The sequence below is a fragment of the Marmota marmota genome, unplaced genomic scaffold, assembly GCF_001458135.2.
Source record: "Marmota marmota marmota unplaced genomic scaffold, marMar, whole genome shotgun sequence".
Classification (NCBI taxonomy): domain Eukaryota; kingdom Metazoa; phylum Chordata; class Mammalia; order Rodentia; family Sciuridae; genus Marmota; species Marmota marmota.
In genome coordinates, this window is record NW_026000016.1 from 44577886 (window position 1) to 44599589 (window position 21704).

Here is a 21704-nt window from a genome sequence, read left to right on the forward strand (position 1 = left end):
ATTCATTATTTCAGATTTTCTACAGAGATGATCATATTTATGACAAAGACAGTTTTGTTTCTTCCTTCCTTTGTATACCTTTAATTTCCTTTTCCTTTCTTATTGCATTGGCTGGACTTCTATCTAGTATGATGTTGAAAAGGTGTGGTAAAAGGTGACCTCCTTACCTTATTCCTAATCTTACTGCAAAAGCTTCTAATTTTTCACTGTTAAGTATGATCTTATTTGTAAGATTTTTGTAGATATGCTTTATCAAGTTGAGAAGGTTCCCCTCTATTCTTAGTTTTCTAAGAGTTTTTGTTATGAATGGGTATTGGATTTTGTCAAATGCTTTTTCTCTATATGCTGATATGATCATGTGATTTTTTTTTTTTTTTAGTCCATGTGATAGATTACATTAATTGATTTTCAAATACTGAGATAATCTTATATATTGGGGGAAAATTCCACTTGGTCTTGGTGTATTGTTGAATTTGTTTTTCTAACTTTTTTGTTGTTGTTTGTTGAGGCTTTTTGCATCTATGTTTATAAGAGATAGTGAGCTGTACATTTCTTTTTTATTAATGTCCTTCTCTGGTTTTGATATTAGGGTATTGCTAGCCTCATAGAATGAGTTAGAAAATATTCCCTCTGCTTTCAGCCTGTGAAAGAGATTATAGAGAGAATTGGTATGATTTATTTCTTAAATGTTTACTAGAATTCATCATTGAACCCATCTGGGCTTTAATACTTTGTTTGTAAGGTCCTACATCATGATGTACAGTTTCAGCTTATAGAGCTTTGGAAAAAGTAGTTTCTGTTCTTATTTGGAGAGTTGTAGCTAAATATTAAATTAGAATAATTTAGGATCGAGGTAGATAATACAAAAGTTGAAAAAATGAACAGAACTATAGTTTAATAATTTTTCTTTTTAGAAAAATGGCATTTCATTTTGATTCTGACAAATTTTATAACCGCTAACCTAATTTTTTATACAAGTTATATTATTTTTAGGGCACGAATTGTTTTGTACTGTTATTGTTCCCTCATTTTACAGATAAGAGTATTGATGCACAGAGAAATTAGGAATTTGCCAAAGATCACATAGTATGTTACAGTCAGGATTGAACCTGGCATTTTGGTTGTATAGTCCTAACCATAGTAAACTATGTTGCCAGACCATAAGATTTACAAAGAGTAATAAAAAATAAGACCTGGAAAGAGTGATTATTTTAAGATCTTGAACTTGAATATTACATAAATACTTGGAACTTGTTTCTTAGGTACAGGAAGGAAGTCACGGAAGGCTTTTGACTGTAGAGTAATATGATTGGAAATGTGCTATAGAAAGGTTAATCTCTTGAGAATGTGAGGCACTCTTAAAGGCAATGGTGCCTATTAGTATGCTATTCTTGGGCTTCTCAAAAGGGATTTAATGACTCAGTCTCTGAAGTTTGAGGCCAGGGAATTTGTGATTTTTTTTTTTTTTTTTTTTTTTTTTTGATGATCAGCCATATTTAGAACCCCTGCTTTAAAACTATTTACTGTTTACTATATTCATTCAGCTACTACTTTGTGATTGTTGTATGTGTCTATCCACAATAGCCATATTTAAACATTCTTAACTTGCCTTCTGAGGTTAAATGTGGTCTGGATAAAGTCGATGGATCTGATTAGTAAATAGTAATATCTTCCATTAGTCTGAGCTTTGCATTTCAATAGACGTTTGGGCTGTACTATTTCTTGTGTACATTAAGTTTGCAAGATAGCTTAATATTTCCATTTACCATTGTCTTTAAAACAGTTCTCCATTGAATAATGTGATTATTAAATTCACTAAATGTTAATGACAAAATATAAACCAGATACTTATTATGCATATCTGAAGGGCTTGAAGAGAACTCCCAACTGCTCCATTGTGTTTTTCCTAAAAATTTGGACTGAGTTAAACAGCAGCTAACAACTATCATTATGATGATACTTACATTCTAGTGCTCATAATTTTCATTTGCCTGTATATTTTTTTTACATATTTAACCAGGGAAATCCAAATAAAATAACACTTTGTGTGGTCAGTTGTTTAAGGATGTCATATTATTAAGATTTTCTATCTCATGAAAGAGGTATTTTGAATTTCTTCACCAGAGCTGTCACATTCACCAACCACTTGGGTATAGCAGACCATTTGGTCCTGTGTTAACATCTGGAATAAAAGTGTCATAATCCTCCTATAGGTTAGTCTAAGAAATATTTGCTGATCAGTGAGTGTTCCTGACTTTGTTTTTAAGGTTCATGCTTTTTGCTCCCTTATACTGACCTGCTTTGGTATGTGTTAAATTTTCTGTTCTCATACCAACTATAGAATAATATATCTCCTTTTTTAACTTATTTATTTATTTTTATTTGAGCTTTACAGTTATATATAGTAGTTGGGTTCATCCCAACAAATTCATATATGCATGGAAATTGATTTTGGTTCATGAATCCCCCTTTCTCTCATTCTTTTACCTCCACTCTTCTCTCCCCTCTCCCATTCTCTTTCCTCTATTCTACAAGACTTCTTTTCACTTTAATTTATATTTGATTGTTTTTTTTATGTTATCTTATCCTTCCCTCCCCCTTTCCTTTATTTTACTCTCATTTTTGCATCTAAGAAAAAACATTCCACCTTTGAGTTTCTGAGTTTGCTTATTATTTCACTTAGCATCATGTCCTCCAATTCCAGCCATTTACCAGCAAATGCCATAATGTCATTTTTTTAATGGCTGAATAGAACTCCATTTTGTGTGTGTGTGTGTGTGTGTGTGTGTGTTGTATGTGTGTATCACAATTTTTTAATCCATTCATTTATTGACAGGTATCTGGGTTGATTCCATAATTTAGCTATTGTGAATTGTGCTGCTGTAAACACTGAGGTGGCTGTAGTGCTCTAGTATGCCAATTTTAGATCTTTTGGGAAAATACCAAGGAGTGGGATAGCTAGATCATATGGTTATATTCTTAATTTTTTGAGGAATCTCCATACTGCTTTCTAGAGTAGTTGTACTGGTCTGCAGTCCCACCAACAATATACAAGTATATCTTTTCCCCTACAATCTTGTCAGTATTTATTGTTGTTTGTATTCTGGGTCATTGCCATTCTGACTGGAGTGAGATGAAATCTTAGTGTAGTTTTAATTCGCATTTCCCTAATTGCTACTATATATAACTCTAAAGCTCAAATAAAAATAAATAAACAAGTTAAAAAAAAGAGATATATTATTCCACAGTTGGTATGAGAATAGAAAATTTAACACATACCAAACATTTTTTTTCATCTATTTGTTGGCCATTAGTGTTTTTTCTTTTGAGAAGTTTCTATTTGGTTCTTTTGGCCATTTATCAGTTGGGTTGTTTTTCTGAAGTTAAATGTTTTTAGTTCTTTATATATTCTGAATATTAATCTTCGATCAGAGGAGTAGCTAGCCAGGATTTTCTCCCATTCTGTAGGTTCTCTCTTCACACTCTTAATTGTTTCCTTTGCAGTGCAGAAGCTTTTTAGTTTAATGGCATTCTACTTACTGATCCTTCCTTCTGTCCTTCCGTCCTGAAACCCATCATTCTTTCCCTTTTTCTTCAGTAACCCATCTTTGAACTGCTGCTTTTAGATGTTATGTTCTGCTCTGCCACCTGGTGGCCTGAAAATACACTGTTGCTTCTGTTATTGCTGCTGTTGCCACCTACTGTGGTACAGATAGTGATGGTATAGGCTGTTTCGATTAATTTTGCAAGTGTGATGTGAGATGATATGGGTTCTGAATCCAGACTTCTAAGTTTGAATCCCATTTCCTCCTAGTTGTTTAACCTTTGAAGCTGGTTACACACTGTCCACATCGGTAAAATAGTGTTTATCTCTCAGGATTATTTTGTATTCAATAAGTTTAATACAAATACTGAAAACTTAACATGCTGAAAACTTTATATAGTGAAAATAGTATATGACAGCAGTAAGATGCTGAACACAGTACATGGCATATAATACTCAGTGTTGGGTATTATTATTCTGATCTTAATACTTTGCTTTAGTAAGAAAGTAAATGTGTATTATAGTCAATAGCTCCAAAATGATTTTGGCCTTGAGTTTTTTAAAATATTGATCTTTTCTAGATCCATTATGTATATACTTTCTCTTATACATAATTTTCAATTCACCACCATCTTGTATATTAAGTATTGAAAAACATAATAAAATGTAAGTGATCTTGGGGCTGGAGATGTGGCTCAAGTGGTAGCGTGCTCGCCTGGCATGCGTGCGGCCTGGGTTTGATCCTCAGCACCACATACAAACAAAGATATTGTGTCCACTAAAAAATAAATATTAAAAAAATTCTCTCTCTCTCTCTCTCAAAAACCAAAAACCCCCCCCAAAAAACAGTTGCTTCAGCACATGTGTTTAAAAAAAAAAGTGAGTGATCTTAAAATGAGTGAATATCATATGGAAATAATTATATAATAAAATTAATTTTTTAATTTACAAAGTTTATTTATCAGCAAAATGAGGTTCGTTCTAAAAATGTTGTTAATTATATTTAGTATTTATTATCCTATCCTAATTTTTGAGGTAAATTTTAGATTATATGTCTATATTTTACATGCTAAAAAAATTATTTTGTAAGTTTTACTTTTATTCATTCCTTTTTCCTTCCTGCTTCCCATGTATCTATACCTATATATGTACATACAACATCATCATAATATCTATTTTTTTCCAATCAATATTATATTATATATATTCACCTATTATAAAATAGCTAAATAGATCATAAATTACTCATTATGGTTGAATGTTTACATTATTTTTGTTGTAAAATATCATAATGATCATTTTCATTTATATAGCTATTTTCCCCCTTTCATATATCTGTTAAGAACAAATTGCCAAGATGAATCCTAAGAGTATATGAGTTTTTTTTTATGACTCTTGATGTTTTTCTATGTCTTTGCTCAAAAACATGTTTTTGGTTGTTTTTTTTTTTTTTTTGGTGGTGCTGAGGATTGAACCCAGGGCCTTGTGCGTGTAAGGCAAGCACTCTACCAACTGAGCTATATCTCCAGCCCACGTTTTGCTTTTTTTTTTTTTAACTGGCAGTTTTTTTTTTTTTTTTTTAACGTATTTATTTATTTAGTTAGTTAGTTATTGGCAGACACAACATCTTTGTTGGTATGTGGTGCTGAGGATTGAACCCGGGCCGCACGCATGCCAGACGAGCGTGCTACCACTTGAGCCACATCCCCAGCCCCACGTTTTGCTTTTTAATGTTTTCAAATGTTGATTTGCAGTCTGGAAAAGATTTCATGGAGGAGGTAGAATATGAAGATATTATTTTAATTTGAAATAGTTATTAGTGTTTAATTTTGTTGCTTACTTATTATGTGTGTTTATTATTTCCAAAAAATATTTTTTTCTTTGCAAATAAATGAGTTAGCTCCTGCTAACTGCATGATTACAATAGAGCACGTAGGATTGGACAAACTATTTAAATTTTTAAACTTCAGATTCCTCGTGTATAAAATGTGTTGTTTTTTTTTTTCTTTTTTTAAGCATCTGGGTCTGGCTGCATTGTCCAGGCTGGTTTAGAACTCTGAGTTCAAGGGATCCTTAGCCTCAGCCTTCTGAGTAGCTGGAACTACAGGCATGTACTACCATGCCCAGCTGAAATGCAATACTTCCTTCTGAGAGTTCTGAGGATTATAAAAAGTGTATTTTGTCTCTTCTTATCAGTCTTAGTTCAAAAAATATTTGAAGTGAAAGAGGTAATACAGTAATAAAATATTTCACACGCCATCTGGCACATAAATTATTTTGTAAGTAGGAGTTACCAATAGTTTTATGATTGCCGGTATGAAGTTTTTTGCTTCAGACAAAGCATCTGCTTTCTCATACATATTGCTAAGTTTTTCAGAGACTACACCCACTACTACCTCCTTATACAGTCAGAATTCATTTCTTCAAACTCCAGAGTAAAGCCAGCTCTTCAGTTTATAGTAGCCAATAAGCTTACTTCTTCCCTTTCTCTTCCCTTCCGCCTCTGCTAGTTGCCAGGCACTTTGTTAAATGTAGGGAATAAGAATATAACAAGACAATGTCCTTGCCCTCAGGAGTCTTACTGTCAACCTAGAGTATTAGAGTCATATTCAGGTGACTGTACATAGATGAGATAAATTAGTGGGTTCCATCCCTGCTTGCTCATTAGCATTATCAGATGAGTTGTTTAAAAATACCACAGCCCATGCCTTACTTCAGATAATTAATTCAGAATCTCATGCAAGCATAGACAATATTCAATAATAATCTGTATCTATACTTTTATTTTGTTTATTTTGTTTTTAAGAATGAGACATTTTGATTGGAAAGGGAACAGGAAGAGCTTCACAATGGAAGTAACATTCAAACCAGTGACATCACTTAGTCTGTATTGTATGGAGGGCAGCAAGAAGTCAGAACACAGAAATTTGAAAACTGGTTAACAGCAGTCTTATGTGACTGTTTTGAATAGATGGGGAAGGAAATTGATAAATTATCAGGCTAGACTGACAAATATAAATGAGCTCATAAGAGCTTTACCTCTGTTAAGGAGTTTAGACTATTAGGTAGAAAATGGGTAGACTTTATGTACTGATGATATGATGCAGTCTTTGATTTGAAAAAGCATCTAGTTCCTACTTTATAATATCTTCAAAAATAAATTCCATTTGGTTTTAAAGTAATAGAAAAATACAGGTAAATTACTTTGTAAGTAGGAATTACCATTGGTTTTATGATTGCCGGTATGAAGTTTTTTGCTTCAGACAAAGCATCTGCTTTCTCCTAAATATTCTATATTCTCAGGATGAAGTACACCTTTGTAAACATGGTATAAACTTCAAAGACATAAAGGAAAACATTGAGGTTGACAGATATTACCAAGAAAAACTAGGAAAAAAATATTTGCTACTTGAACGGCAGTGTTAATGTGCCTAGTATATGATGAATTCTTAAAAATCCATTAACAAAGATAAACATTCCAAAGGAACGAATAAGCAAAAAAGTATGAGCATGCAGTTTTCCAAAGAAGAAATAACAAATGGTTGCTAACCACATAAAATGATGCTCAGTAATAATCAGAGAATTGCAAAAAAAAAAAAAAAAAAAAAAAAAAGTGGAATCTTTTAACCTTTTATAAATAAGAGACACAAAAAAGTGAATAATATCTAATGTTGGCAAAAATGTGGAGAAACAGGCATACTGGTAACATTCTTGGTGGTAAAGTTGGTATAACCTTTCTAGAGAGCTGATTAGCAGTTATCAAAACTTTAAATGTGGTTACCCTTGGACCCAGTAGCACTTTAACTACAATTATTCCTGGAAAAATAATGTTGTAGCATTGTTTGTAATGTCAAAGATTGGAAACAATGGAAATGTTATACCTATTTGATATTAAGGTTTTTGTAAAAATACATATCAAATTGAAGATATTGCTGGGGGAGTTGAACTGGAAGAGGGGCACTGTCCACTTTTTTTTTTTACTTTTGTAGTGTCTGGAAAAAAAAGCAAGGAAAAAAGAAAATCCAGAGGAAAAACTTGAAGTCCTGTTGTGGATGAATTAGATGATTAGGAAATTGGAGACAGGACAATCTTATTAAAGATTTTTTTTCCTCGTTTAGGTGTGAGAAATATTTATAGTCTGAATTGGAAGTGTAGCAATCAGAATGAGAAGGAGATTTGAGAAACATTTTAGAAGTAGAGTCTATACATTTCTACTATGTGGATCTGAAAAATGAGAAAAGGTATCAAAGGTGACTCTACAGTTGTTTTGTAAATGATGTATAAGGAAATGATGATCAGGATGGAAAAAATTAGTGAGACCCTGTCTCAAAAAATAAAAAAGACTGACAATATAGCTCAATGGTAGAGGACCCTAGGGTTCAATCCCTAGTACTGGGGGAGGGAAGGAAGAGGAATAAAAGCATCTTTTGAATAGAAGATAATGAATATCTTAACATAAATCCTCAGTAGGTATTTATATAGTAAATTAATTTGGTTCAGTTAACTTATCTTTAGCATGAATGATTTATGCTTTCTTTTTAAGGCCAGTTTTCTGTAGTCTTTAGTTTTACATGTCATTTGTTAGGACATATTGATAGTTTAAAATGTATAAACAAATTTTTAGTATAATTTTTAAACTATTTGTTCTTTTGTGTTTACAGAGTGCACATTTGGCCATGATAGATACCTTAATGATGGCTTATACTGTAGAAATGGTCAGTATAGAAAAAGTAATTGCATGTGCTCAACAGTATTCAGCATTTTTTCAAGCCACAGATCTACCCTATGATATTGAAGATGCTGTTATGTACTGGATAAATAAGGTAGGATTATATTTGTTTGAGTAACAATTAGTCTAATAACCAGAAAAAGTGAAATCTTAAATTATACATTCCCATTCCATTACTTTTTGTTTTAAATCAAAGTGAAAGCTGAAGATGTGCAGTTTACTTAAAAAAAATTACAAAGCTAAAATAATAAAAATAGATGTTTTAATATTCAGCAGTATCTATAACTGCATTTAATGATTAATCTAGTTCATAAGACATTATTACAAAATTCAAACAATTCAGGATGGAAAATATACACAGTGAGTATTCAGTAGGAATACTGGAATTAAATAACTTTCATACATGTCTGATTAGGGGGATAGGTTATCAAGTTGCACAGAATCATATTGATTGTGGATTCTTTTTCTTGGAATTTTTTATGGACCTGTAGTTGTGCATTGAAGATGTTTAAGTCATCAATTTATCACTCCCTTTGTCAATTTGAATAGTTAATTCCTCTTGATCTACTTTTTATTTACAACTATCACCATAGAGAAATTTAAGACTGATTTGTGGACAAACACTGAACAGATTTAAAAATAAGTTTTATATTCTGGTGTCCTTCCCTGAATGTTTATATGTGGTTTGTCATAAGAAGCTTAATTTTAAAATGATCATATCTATCATCATTATCCATAATATCTGTACCAATATAGAAGACCCATTTAATATTCTGCCCCTGAAATTCTCTTATTTATTCATCTTCAGTGATATTTTTCTCCATTCCTCAGCTTTAGAGAAAGAATGCTTTCTCTAATCCTCAGACTTTCAATTAAGTTAAAACCACTTGATTCAACCTGAATCTCAGTGTATATTTTTTCCTTGTTCTAGTCTACCAACCCTTACTTCATTATTTATTCCCATTATGACTATACCCTTGCCTCTCAAATTTGGTATATCTCCTTCTGATCTTATTTTTGTCTCAGCCTAATTTAATCCCCCCACCCCCATAACTTGTCCACGAGTATAAAAGAAATTTGTTGTAGAAAACTAGGAGTATTTAGGGCTAAAATAATTATCAGCATAAGTGACTAAAATGAATTTAAACTTAAAAATAAAACAGCAAAATCACAGAAGATAAGATTATGTTAAGTCATTAAATCATGCAAAGGAACACATAATTTGGAAGTTTATATTACTCAGTCCTGCCTCTCTTTCAATCTCATCTTGTAAGCCCTTTGAGTTCACTACATTCTAGTCATATTTTTCTTCATTCAGTTATTCAGACACACCAAGTATTTTTCCTACCACAGGGCCTTTGCTTGTGTTTCTTATTCTCTATATAGAATACTCTTTCTTCTAATGTTTTGTAGCTCACTAGCTTTTCCTCTTTAGGTCTTAACTCGAAGTTATCCTTTGAGGAGGCTTAGTCTGTTCTGGCTGCTCTAACAAAATACTTTAGATTGGGCAATTTACAAACTACAGAAATTAACTTCTTATAATTCTGGGAGTTGGGAAATTCAAGATCAAGATTCCAGGAAATTCAGTGTCCTGTGAGGGCTTGCTCTCTTCTTCAGAGGTAGTGGCTTCTTAAAAGGGACAGGATTCTTCCTTCAACCTCTTTTATAAAGGCTCTAATCCTGTTTATGAGGGTAAGGCCTTATGACTTAATCTCTTCTCAGAAGGTTCCACTTGTTACTACTACCACACTAAGTGTTAATTTTCAGCATAAGAATTTGGTGGTGGACCTTCAAACCACAGCAGAGGCCTTCTCTGATGCAACCACCTTTTCTAAAATAGGTTTTCCTGCTTCTGTTATTTTCTGCTTACTTTTTGTTCATTTATAGCATTTATTACCTTTCTTCTTCCTCCTCCTCCTCCTCCTCCTCCTCCTCCTCCTCCTCCTCTTCTTCTTCTTCTTCTTCCTCCTCCTCCTTCTTCCTCCTCCTTCCTCCTTCTTCTTCCTTCTTCTTCCTTTTTTTTTGACCCTGCCTTCCTTGCTTTATGAGGATAAGGACGAATTTAGCTTTGTATTCTATTTTATCCCTAACCAGTTAGTACAGTGTCTGGCATATAACCAACATTTAGAATTATCTATTGTATGTGAAAATAAATAAATACATGAGTAGTGGTTTAAAATGTTAATTTGTGACTGGTTTGCTTTTTGGACAGAATTGGATAAAAAAATCTAAAAATAATGAAAATAATCTACAAACTGACAGATTAATTATAACTACTTGTCAGTGAATTATAAAGCATTTCTTTTTAAACTTAAAATAATAATAATAATAGTAATAATAATAATAATCCTTGTCAGGTTTTAGTCCTGTCTTCTTCTTCACCCCTCATTGGTTAATAGTCCAAAATGCTTAAAGATGCATGGGAGCTATAAAGCTGCCTTATACACATACATTATCAAAGCAGAAAATATTAGTGATTTTGGCACCATGTCAGACTGTTCCACCTAGATATGATTGTTAAAATTAATTAGAAAAATTTTCTAGTACAGAGCTGAGTTCAAAGAAAGAAAAGACAGTTCCCAGGAACCAGAAACAAAGTGGGGACTGAAAGTTTGGTAGCCAATGTCATTAATATTTTCTAGCGTGCTGTTTTTAAAGTTTTATATATTGCTACCAAAGTGACCTTAAAAATCATTAATTGGAAATCCAGAATTATCTAAAGTCCCTTCAAGAAATAATTTATTCAGTAGACATACTATGGCTTTATGTTTTAGGATTATGGGCTACTTTAGTAATTTGATGTGTTAAATGAGGCCTTCTCCCCAGAAAGTTCTTAAATGCAAAAGTTTGTGTTTTAACTTGGCTTTATGACTGCACTGAAACTTACCCATGACCCTATGAAGGACATGTTTGTAAAATCACAGCTTAAGAACTCGATATATAATGTTTTCTATTGATAATAAAAACATTTAATTTTAATTATCATAATATAATATTCATTTCCTAGTTGTAAAACAGATTGTAAACTTTTTGTTTTAAAAATGTAAGCAACTTAAGCATTAAAATCAACATTTTCAATTACCTTTTCTTTCTAGTTTCTAGCATTAGTACTTGCTCAACAAAGTATTTGACAGATTAATTAATAAATCTCAGAATATCAAATAAAACCACCTGTAAGATTTTTTTTTATGGTTGTGAAAATGAAATTTTCTTCATTTGAATGGTACTCATATTTGACACTAGGAATCCGACCATAGGCATTGTAAGGTACATGTTATTTTATTGTTATATTTGAATATAAATTCAAATTACTGTTTTTATATTAAGGTAAATGAACATTTGAAAGACATAATGGAACAAGAACAAAAACTGAAAGAACATCACACAGTTGAAACTCCTGGAGGTCAAAAGGTATAATTTCAATAAAAAAAGTGTTTTGTGTGATACTCTGTATTATGTCTTTGGTGTGTTTGTTGACATATGTGCTGTTGTAGGAATTATTAATAGTAACATTATTAAGTATTTTTAGTACTGTTAAATATACCTTAGGAAGCCATGCCAGTAGATTCATGTAATGAAGTTTAACTGGATAGTGTCTGTGAAAACATTGTTGATGACTAGTTCCTAATTTTTGAGGTTCTTCTGGCAAAAATAACAAGAGAACAATTTTAAATGTATTAACCTTTATAATGATTTGCTGTGAGATTAACCTTCAAAACAATATTCCTGGAATTTCAAGTTGAGCAATATGATTTTTTTCTGTAAAGAATCATTAGCATAGATTCATTATTTAAAAATTCTTAAGTAAACTTCTAAAATTTTCTTGTTTGAAAACTGAATTGTTTTTTTGTGCACAGCATTTTCAAGTATACTGTAGTAAGTGTGCTTTAAACATGTATAATACTAGAACTGAGATATAAGAAATTGTAAATATTCAGAGGCCCTGTTTTCTATTTGAATTATTTAGGTCTTCTCATTACAGTCCTTTTATTCATTTTGAGCTTTTCTTATTGGTCATTGGTACCGACCTAAAGAGTAAACAAAGGAAAGGAAACTTTTATCTGTTACCAAATTCAATAGAAAAATTTAGTGGAGCACCACCTAAATTTTTAATATAATGTTTTGGGATCACAGTGATTTACCCCATCTAACTTACTGACTAGTTTCTGAAAATGTGCTCGCTGCCTTCTTCATGTTAACTTTGTTGAAGTCCTTTCCCCTAAAGGAGTTCTTCTTTTTTCCTCTAGATTACATATTTCATTTTCCTGCCTTTGTTCAACTTCTATCCCTGTCTCTTTCTTCTCAAATCCCCAAGTCTTTAACCATTAGTTTCCCTCCCTTCTTTTTTTCATAAAGTAGGAGTTCAAACCTTTGCCTTGGAGTTGTATAGAATTCTGCCCCTCAATTTTGTTCCTAGCTCTTAGGTATAAGGCTAAGGTGGTGTCATTCTAAATTTTAACACTAATGAAATTTTTCCATAGAAATCTTATTTATTATATATCATAGTTAACTTCTGATCTATTATACATACATTAAAAACAAATGAGAATTTTATATGCTGACATAGGTAGGACCAAGTAAACATTATCTCTGTGGAAAAAAATGGCATTTGTATTTCAAACAACCAGGTTGAATAACCTTTAAGAAAAACTATGCAATCTAGATACTACTTGTATTACATTGTTTTGACTTTTTCATAGCACTTAACCCCATGCAGTTGTACATATTAACCATATAATATACATATTAATATACTTGTTGAATAAGTGAGTGAGCAAACAAATAACAAGAGTGTTATTCATTTTTAAATATTTAGATTAGTACACATTTTTATGTTAGCACATACACAGCATTTAAACCTTCATATTTCAAATAAGTTTTACCTTTTTTTCCATTATTAAGATCTTTGTGAAAATAAGTGTTATTTTCACGTAGTCCTACTGCATATACGGGTTATTATTATGAAGGAAAACAATGTCACAGAATAAACTAGAGAAAGAAATCTTGCTCTGTTACCTAACAGTGGAACTTTTTGGAATTTGAGCTACTTACTAATTAATGTCCTGTGGAATTAGTGTTCTTTGGAGCATACTTGGAAAGCATTGGTTTGTAACCTATAACTTTAGTACTTGATAGAATCCTGTTCCTAAGATTTTGTTCTGTGATTACACATCTATCCTTGTGTGGGCTTCTTTGATCAGGGCTAATGCATTTTCTTTTTTTATACTTATTTTTTATACCTTTTCTCTTGTGTAACAATTTTCTTGCTCTTATGGGAAAAATAATACCCCAATCTAGAATATGTCCCTATTTAGTTCTCAACTCATGTAGTATAGTTAACTAAGGAATTTGGCTTTTTAAACATTTTTCAGAAATGTCACCAGGATTTTAATCTTTGCATAAGAGTGTTATATAACCATTTTTCCAATAGCTTTATATATTGATAATCTTGTGGATTGGAACATAAGACCATACAAAGACTTGAATTGTTATAGACATAACTTTTTAGGAACATTTATTTGGAAATAATTTTAGACTTATAAAAAGTTTCAAGAAGAATTAAAAAAAAAAAAAAAGACTAATGAACTCTTTTCCCAGATTCATCAGTTTGTTTTATTGTTCTTTCTCCACACACATGTGTGCATATACATATTCACATATGTAAATTTTTCTAGAACATTTGAAAGAAGCCTGCATGTATCATGCCCCTTTACTTATTAATAGTTCAATATATATTTCCTAAGAACAAAACTGTTTATTTACATCACGACAGTATAGGTAATTTAATGTCAACATAATACTTAAATGTAACTTACAGTTTATGTTACCATTTCATCAGTGGTACTTCATAATATGTTGTTTCAAATACAAGATCCAGTCTGAGATTATTAATTTAGTATTTACTTGTCATGTCTCCAATGCTTTTTAGAATGAAACAGCTCCTCAGCTTTTCTTTTTCATTCATGGCCTTTACATTTTTGAAGAATACAGGTCATTTTAACAGAATACTCCTTGATTTGTTTTTTTCTGATAATTCCTCATAATTAGATTAAGGATGCGCTTTCCAGTCTGAAGCACTATGTAAATTGTGTAATTCTTGCAGTATTGTATCCAGAAGCACATTATATTCATTTGCCTATATTAAATTATGTTAATTTTTTTCTTTTTTATTTATTTCTTACATATATGACAGTAGTGGAGTTCATTACATTCATAATTATTTAAATTATGTTAATTTTGATCAATTAAAAGATTGTCTTGTTCCTTGACTACATGGTTATTTTTTTCCGTTTGTAAAAATTATTTTAGAGGAGATAATTTGATACTGTAAATACCCTGTTCCTCTTCAGAGTTACCCCCCTCATCTAGATTTAACATTCATTGAGGATATCCACCTGAATAAGTTTTACCATAATGGTTAGAAAATGGCAATATTCTATCTCCTTTATTTCTTTTCTATTTATTAGTCAGTATTCTGTTATAAGCAAGAATTGACCCATCTGTTATTTTAACTAATGGATTCTTATTTTTTTTAATGGGTCAAAATCAATTTCTGTTTTTGTGTTTTTATTTTATAAATAAATGTATAAATAAATTTATAAATAAATTTACTTGGGGATAATTTTAGGTTCATAGGGAATTTTCAAAGATGATGTAGCTTTACCTATTTACCCGTAATGTTAACATCTTACATAATTGTGGCTCATTTGTCAACACTGAAAAAGTATCATTGGTACATTGTATTGCCTGCACTATAGACTTTATTTAGATTCCACCAGTTTTCCTATTAATATCCTTTTTAAATATTGGTTACATGTTTTGTACAAATCCCATAATTTGGGTGTGTCTGATATTTTTTACGATTAGATTGGAGTTGCAGGTTTTTTTTTTTTAGAATATCACAAATATCAGTCATATTGAGAGTACATGATAGTTACATGATTTATCACTGGTGATGTTAATCTTGATCCCTAAGGTATGTTTGTGAAGTTTCTCTATTATAAAGTTACCATTTTCCAGAGCTGGGGATATAGCTCAGTTGGCAAAGTGCTTGCCTAGCATGCACAAAGCCCTGGATTCAATCCCCAGCACCACAAAAAATAAAATTAAAAAGTTACCATTTTCCCACTGATACTCTGTTCTTTGGAAATTAATCACTAAATCTGTTCCAACTTGTGGGGAGAGAAGTTCATTCCCTGAATGGTGAGTGAGATTAGTTTTATCTGCATATTCATTTGGATTTCTTCTTAAGGAAGATTTATGTTGATATGTTTATTTTCCTCTATTTATATATATCGGCGTGGACTCATCCATATTTGTTTTATACTTTGAGTTATAATACAGTACTGCATTATTTATTTTGTCACTCACCATTTCCATGTTTTGCCTTTAGGAGATCTTTCAGGTTGGGTATGTCCTATCCTTTTGTTTTTTGAACTCTTCATTACTTTTTGGCACTACAGGATGTTCCATCTTGTTTTGCCTTGCCTCAGCCCTAGAATCGACAGTATTTTTTTTTTTTTTTTTTTTTTGGATGCCTAAATTGTCTCATATTTGGCCAGTGGGAGCCCCTTCAAACTGAATCCTATACCCTTTGTCCTTCCTAACTTCCTGGCTTTACAAGATGTTTAAAGCACATTTTGTAGCTTCCTTACCATATCTCTGGAATCAGACAGTTCTCCAAGAAGTCCTGATTCCTTTGGAGAACAGTATTTATAAACTATAAAATCTGGGCACTAAGCTTCTCATTACTAGTGGAGTGCCATTACTTCCAGGCTGTTTCAGCAGAGAGCTCAGAAATAAACTTAAAAATATGTGATCATGAGCTCATATTTAAACTTCTGATTCCAGTTCAATTTTACAGAGTTCTTTTTTCTTTCTTTCCCCTATTCCATATCTGACTTTCCCTTCCACAATGAGAATTCAGACTTCCAACATCAATATATTTTTACTTTTTGCTTGATCCATTACAACTGCTACAAAAAATCTGGACTTGCCAGATTAGTCCCTGCCATACACAGAGACTTAATAAAAGTTTGTACCTATATTACCTGTGGTTTTTGAAAACCCTTGTTTCTCACAACTACTTTTACATCTTAAAACAGGACTCAGGGTTGCAGTTTTACCAGTACCTTCCTATGAACTAAAGAAGGGGATTATTGCTGGTCATTTCAGAAATGCAGTTGCTCTTCAGCAAGGAAATTGTGTTATATATTTGAACTTTTGAAGCCTGTGTATATAAGCATGTATAGAATAAATATTTGTTCTTCTAGGACATTATTTGTTTTGGTCATTTTTACTTCAATTGGCCAATCTATATGGTTTTCCTTTTTTCCCTAATAGGATGCTACTACCAATTTAGACCAATGAAGAGGTAGAAGAAAGGCCAAAACAGTTTGAATTAGTGAAAAAATCTAATTAAATATTTTATAAGAAATTTGGAGTAACTTAAACCATTATATCTGAAACTTTTACATACCTGCTATTGGGAATAGTCCACAGTAATTTCTTACTACTAGTTTCTATGCAATGGATTCTTCTAGTCTAAAAACAAGAAAAGATTGGGAACCTTGACACATTTTCAGTGGCTTCCTGCTCTTTGATTCTGTTCTTATACTTTTTGAGGCTATTATAACTGCAACTGCCAAAAATTTTCTGTTAAATGGGAGATTAACATATGTGTAAGATTAACATACATGCAACAAAGTCAATAGGGTCATTCTTCCAGTGCTGTAAGAAGAATCTAAGGAAATGTTATCTATTTGTGGGGGCTGATTTGAAGATCTAGCCCTAGAATTGTTTTGCTTACCTTATATGATATAGATTTATTTATTTTTATTTTCAGTATGACATGTGATTCCCAAACTCAGAAATAAAATTCTTTTTTTTTTCAAAATAATGCAGCAAGCATATCCTGAGTATCCAAAAATGAATTTCTATATATGTGAGAAGAAGGTGGTAGTCTTTATTATTAGGAACCTTTATCTTCTTAATTGAAGTAATTAACTAGCATGTGAAAAAATGTTCTGAGAATTATAAACTTGGAACTCCGCTATCAGAAACTCTACTATAATTTGTTAATTGAAAATAATTCTGATGAATTTTCCCTTTACCTTTTGCTTTCACCCTTTTTCTGCTGCTTCCTCTGAAGTCTCCTTCCAAATGGTTTTGGAAACTGGTTCCAGTAAGTTTGCCCAGCTACTTCAATTTGCTTTCCAGAATTGGAGTTGTAGAATGATATTGTTCATATCTTGCTGGTATAATCATTTCATATAGTTCTGTTAGTGACTGAATAGAGATTTGGCTTTAAGATATTTGATCATGAGGCTGGGCGAATAGCCCAGCTGATAGAGTGCTTGCCTTGCGTATACAAGGCTATGGGTTCAATCCCCAGCACCAAAAAAAAAAAAAAAAAAAAGATATTTGATCATACTGTAAAATGGAAAGATGGTAGATCTAGCCAAAATTTAGATTAGAAATTTTTAAAATAATTTAAAGAGCATCCTTTTGCTAATCTTTATCAGTATTCGCATTCAGTAAGTAAGTAAAACCAATACAAAAACAACTAATAGATGTAGAGTGTTATGAATTTTAAGTAAATTTGAATTGCTTGTATAAATTGTATTTTTAAAGTATCTTTTTGACAGAGTCATTTTCTGTTAAGCCTGAATTATAGAGGACAATCTTTTGTGTGATGAGAAAGTAAAAAGTTCTCTGTGTCCTCAACAGTATTGGACCTAATCTGTATTGAATTCTGATTTGACTTGAAGAATTGATATTTCAGGATTAAGTCTGAGGGTTATACCAACAAGAATAAAAATATAATTTAGAAATATATCATAATGTTGACATAGAAAATGTGGTTCTCCTTTTAAATACCAAGTTTTGTTTGTAGAAAGAATAGGAAATAGTTTCATTCAGTGAATTTTACAAAGCATAGAGTATGTTCAAGTATAAAAGGCTGGATGATTTTCTTGAACTCTAGGCAAACTGAGAGTTGTGCATAACCTCAAGAATTAAAAGTTGGTTTACCTTTTGTCTCTCCAAGAATATAATCCTGACACAACTCATAATTTTCTGATTGTCTAGTCTAAATCATAGACATTTATTTCTAACACCATATGAAGCTGCGCATGTGTGTTAAGCTGTATATACACACACATACATGCACACATAAACACAAACACACACACACACACACACACACACACACACACACACCTTGTCCAAAAGTACTGCTTGGCAAAGGAAACAGACTAAATCACACAATTCATTTCTTTTTTCCATGACCCTTGGTAATGGGTTCATTTCAATTCAGATTATAGGCTGAAAGCAATTTAATCCTAGAAAAGATCTGGGAAGTTTGGGACTGAGTCCAGTCCAATTTAGAGGATGTCTGAGAGGCAAACTGTTTTGATTCCAGCTAACCAAGAAAAGAGGGTAAAGATCTGGAACAGTGCTTACTAAAGGTAAGAAAGGTAACTTAAAGCTAGAAGATGCTATCGATTGAGCAGGCATGGTAGCCCACACCTGTAATCCCAACAACCCAGAAGCCTGAGATAGAAATATTGCCAAGTTTGAGGCCAGTCTCAGCAATTTAGTGAGACCCTATCTCAAAATAAAAAGGACTGGGGAAGGAGTATTGGAGCACCCCTGGGTTCAATCCCCAGTTCCAAAAATAAATAAATCAATAAATAAAATGCTACTGTTGATTTCTTTTTTCTCATTCCTTTTTTTTTCTTTCCTGTCCCTCTAACTTCTCTCCTCTCCTCTTTTCATGGTTGATTTTTAAACTGTCTCCTAGCAACAAAGTGAGGAAGTTTTCTAAGGATTATGTAAAAATCAGTAATGAAAGAATCTATATAGTTCATGTAAGTAATTATGTTCTGAATATAGGTATTCTAGTTAGGAATATACCATTGACTGTAGATGTCTAGCTTTCACTGATCAATAAGAATAAATTCTTCCAAAAATCTTCAAGAGGATAATATGTTCCATGAATCTTGTCCTTGGGTAGCCAGTGAGAGAGAAGCAGAAATAAATATCTCTTTCTTCATTAATGTATGTTTTTCTGAGGGATATCATTCAAAACATGTAATTTTACCACAAATAGTTAAATGTTCTTTTCAATAAATTTTTCTATTTTATTCTTACAAAAATATTTCTCATAATTACATTTTAATTATAAAATATAGTGATGGCAGTTTAAATGCAAATAAAAATAAAATTAGTCTTGATTACCTCTTTTAAAATGACTATTTAAACACCTATATAAATTTTGCTAATAAAATAATATTCACCATCACTAAATCTTGAACACTCTATTTCTCGGCTTTAGGAGAGCAACTAGCTACTAACAGCTAACTTTATTGATTGCTCTGTGTGCCCAGCAGTGTGCACAGCCCTTTATGTCCATCATCTTATTTAATCCTCCAGTGGTTCTGTGAAGTAGGTCCTGTTATTATCCCCATTTCACAGATGGGGAAAATGAGAAAATAGAGTTTTAAGTAACTTGTTCAAGATCACATAGCTAATAAGTGGCAGAACCAGGATCTGAACCCAGGTAATCTGACTCAATCATTGTTCCCTTAACCAGTTATACAGCATGTTTCCTCTTTCAAGAGCTCTCCTAAAAACTTATATCCATCCACACCAAACAGTCTTTAGAAAACTTAAAGTCTTCTGTTTTTGAGGGGGAGCACCCTTATGCTTGATTTATATATTGGTTAATGTTACCTGGATTGGGAGTTTTTTGTTTCAGAGTTGTTAGCACTTTATTTGTATTATTTCTCCATTGAAATGATGAACCAGAAGAGTATCTTGGTGCTTTGATAACTATTCTTCAAAGTTGCGTTTCCTATCTCCATATTTCTCTTAAGAATAGTATATTCTTTTACCTGCTCCTTTTTGATAACTCTAGTAACTCTCTCTGCTCAAATAATACTTTTTGCTCTTCCCATTTAAGAACTTTCAAGGGCTGGAGATGTAGCTCAGTGGCAGTGTTTGCCTAGCATGCATGAATCCCTGAGCTCAGTCCTTAGCACCACAAAAACAAAAAACAAAAAGAACTTCTGGCCTTTCTGTGTAAGAACTTTCAGTCTAAAGTAAGTCTTAGTATTAAAGTAAATGAACTTTGTGATCTACAAATGAACAGAATTGGTGATTTGGGTATAAAGTGTCCAAATATGTTTTGTGATGCTTTTTAAGTATTTAACCTAAGTGTCATTTCGTGTGAATTAGTAATATAGTGTTATATTAAATATTTAACTTTGAAATTATACTATTATTGCTGTGTATTTAACTGGTAATATCTGGTATTATTTAGAAAAGAAGGATATTGGTGAATAGTTAATCACTTCTCTTGGTTTATATATTACTATATGATATGTTAGAATCTTCAATTCTGATTTTTTTTTCCTGTATGTTGCTTAGTACTTGTTTATTTTTATCTCCCTCTTTTCTATATATATATATATTGTAGGCTCGTTATAGGAAAGAGCAAACATTGCTTAAGCAACTGCCTTGCATTCCATTGGTAGAAAATTTGCTGAAGGATGGTACAGATGGCTGTGCGTTAGCTGCCCTTATTCATTTTTACTGTCCTGGTGTTGTCAGATTAGAGGGTAAGTGTTCTAGTGAAATATTTTTATATAGATAGTAACAAATATTTAACATAATATTTAATAAGTATTGAAGGCTTAAAAAAAAAGAACACTTACATATAACCCTGGGGAAGAGAGTGGAGAACTTTCTGTGTAATGATCACTTTATCTGTAAATGTGTATTAAAGAGATTCTATATATTTGTGTATTTGAACTGTCACTAATTATGAAATGTTCATCAAATTAATCCAAAGTCATTACCTTGCTTTTTTTCTATTTAAGATATTTGTTTGAAAGAAACTATGTCTTTGGCTGATAGTCTATATAACCTGCAGCTGATTCAAGAATTTTGCCAAGAATACTTGAACCAGTGTTGCCATTTCACCCTGGAAGATATGCTATATGCTGCTTCATCCATAAAAGTAAGTTAAATTATTCTCTTTGCTTTTTTAAAGTTTGTATAAGAGGAACATACAAGATATATAAATGGCCTTGTTACTTTAAGCTTATAGTTTAACTGTATCAATCAAGAACTTTTGAAAAAAATAGTTTGATTTTTCTTCTTATATTTTTTAAATATTTATTTAAATATATTAATAGCTACAGATTTCTTTTACAATGCAAAGCTAGACAAAGTCATGTATAAAATTGATCTGTAGCCTTAATGTTAACAGAATAGAACATGAGCCATTAATATTTCTAGACATAGATGGTAATAAAAAGTGAGATTCTTCCTTTAAAAATAATGAAGGATTTTTTTCTTCAAGAATTTTAATTAAAAAAATATAGAAAAATAAGGTCATATACTATTTAATTTTCACTTTGCATA

At 31.7% G+C, this 21704-nt stretch overlaps 1 protein-coding gene across 9 annotated transcripts in view; it reads left to right on the top strand.

Moving 5' to 3' along the window:
* The window catches only part of Camsap2 (calmodulin regulated spectrin associated protein family member 2), a 90194-nt gene that overhangs the window by 41769 nt on the left and 26721 nt on the right, over positions 1-21704 (top strand). For 5 of the 9 annotated variants that reach the window (XM_048809602.1, XM_048809603.1, XM_048809605.1 and 2 more), the window contains 5 exons: positions 8206-8367; positions 11601-11684; positions 17425-17457; positions 20755-20896; positions 21158-21297. In XM_048809602.1, coding sequence (XP_048665559.1) covers positions 8206-8367; positions 11601-11684; positions 17425-17457; positions 20755-20896; positions 21158-21297 — 561 coding nt within the window. The remainder of the gene's footprint in view (positions 1-8205; positions 8368-11600; positions 11685-17424; positions 17458-20754; positions 20897-21157; positions 21298-21704) is intronic. The other 4 variants (XM_048809604.1, XM_015483806.2, XM_048809607.1 and 1 more) reach the window with 1 other exon arrangement.